The sequence below is a fragment of the Austrofundulus limnaeus genome, unplaced genomic scaffold (assembly GCF_001266775.1).
Source record: "Austrofundulus limnaeus strain Quisiro unplaced genomic scaffold, Austrofundulus_limnaeus-1.0 Scaffold1, whole genome shotgun sequence".
In the NCBI taxonomy this organism is placed as follows: domain Eukaryota; kingdom Metazoa; phylum Chordata; class Actinopteri; order Cyprinodontiformes; family Rivulidae; genus Austrofundulus; species Austrofundulus limnaeus.
Genome location: NW_013952403.1, coordinates 8,138,415 through 8,139,859, shown reverse-complemented (window position 1 = coordinate 8,139,859; position 1,445 = coordinate 8,138,415). Strand labels below are relative to the sequence as shown.

Here is a 1,445-nt window from a genome sequence, read left to right as displayed (position 1 = left end):
TTATAATTCTGAATATTTAAAACAGACACAAACCTTTTGGCCATTCCGATGTAGACATTTTAAAATGTTACCAGTTTATTATAAACTGGTTTGACTGGTTTGTGTTTTCTCTCACTTTGCAGGTAGATCCCTGCGAGAAGGAGTGAGCTTTACTTATTTTCTCAAAATCTCATGAAGTTTTGGTCTATTAGAAAATAAAAATGAACTTTTAAAAACCGTCTCCTGGGTAAATCTGTATAAGCGAGGCTTTTATTTCCTGCTTGTAGCTGTTTTCTAAAAAAACACCAAATAAAACAACTGTAGAAACCTGTTTTTGTTGTAAACAGTAATTAAAGTCTAAAATATTTAATAGTTTAATGTGAATGCAAAATGTAATGTATTTTTTTTTTCATTTTGACGTTTGTGAATAATAAAACACGATAAAACCAAAGAAAAGTCAATTTAAGAATAAGTTCATGTTACATGATTCTGACAGTTTTTTATCCTTATTCTCTTGCTTTCTTTTAAAACAAAACTTTTAAATTGTGTTTCAGAACTGAAGTTTATTGTGAGAATTACGGAATAAAACTTGTTGGCATAAACAATATAAGCATCGAAGATAAAGAAAAGTAAATAAAACTCAGTCTCCTCTCGGTGTTGTCTGCCTGTAACAACAGGTGATGATGTMAAATCTGACCAATCAGAGCGCTCCTTACAGATCCGTCCCACCCACTTTGTTTCTTTTATTTTATTTTTAACTATGAGACACTTTCCTGAAATTTTCTAGAATCTGGWCGTCAGTGTTGCTTCCTCATTCTGTGGAGGATTTATGTCTTGGAGAAGCTGAATCCTTCCTCATTCTGTGTTTGCTGAAGAAGTTGAGACAGACCTCCAGCAGGGATGGCCGACGGTGTCGATGATGCTCCCCGGGATGGAGGCAGCTTGGCGGGCAGCGAAGAATGCCTGGTGACCTACAGAAACCCTGGTGAACCGAGAGGGTGAGAGAAAGTGACCAAACATTTTTAGTTTTCTTTTCTTAAACTGAGCATTTATAAAACTTGTGTTGTGAGACACGTTTTATTTCTCATTTTAGAATAAAATAAAAATAAATATAACTTTAAAATTAAGCTTTTATGGCATACATCCGCCGATATATCTATTTTTTCCCCCATTTATCGAAAACAATTTTTAACCTCTTCAGAGTTTCTCCCAGTGACGACATTTGTGTTGGTAAAAGTTTGTACTRTGAATATAAAAAACTTTATTAGTTACATTATAGTACAGAAATGGTCGACTGTGAATTAATTATATTTTAACACTCCGAAATAATGACGCTAACAGTCACAGCTGCGCTGTAGCTTGATGTGTAGTCTGCCTGGTAACAAGTGATGCTCGCATGCTATTGGCTTTTCATTTTTAGTATTTTCTTTTTGTAATGTCCACCTCGGTGACATTCATCATGCTGT

At 34.5% G+C, this 1,445-nt stretch overlaps 1 protein-coding gene across 2 annotated transcripts in view; it reads left to right on the top strand.

The window, feature by feature from the left end:
• Positions 1–780: 780 nt before the first annotated feature.
• cd74a (CD74 molecule, major histocompatibility complex, class II invariant chain a) overlaps positions 781–1,445 on the top strand; it is an 8,190-nt gene continuing 7,525 nt past the window's right edge. For both annotated transcript variants that reach the window (XR_001309884.1, XM_014003550.1), the window contains exon 1: positions 781–977. Coding sequence is in view for 1 of the 2 variants with exons in the window: in XM_014003550.1 (XP_013859004.1) it covers positions 880–977 (98 nt within the window). In the remaining variant the exon portion in view is untranslated. The remainder of the gene's footprint in view (positions 978–1,445) is intronic.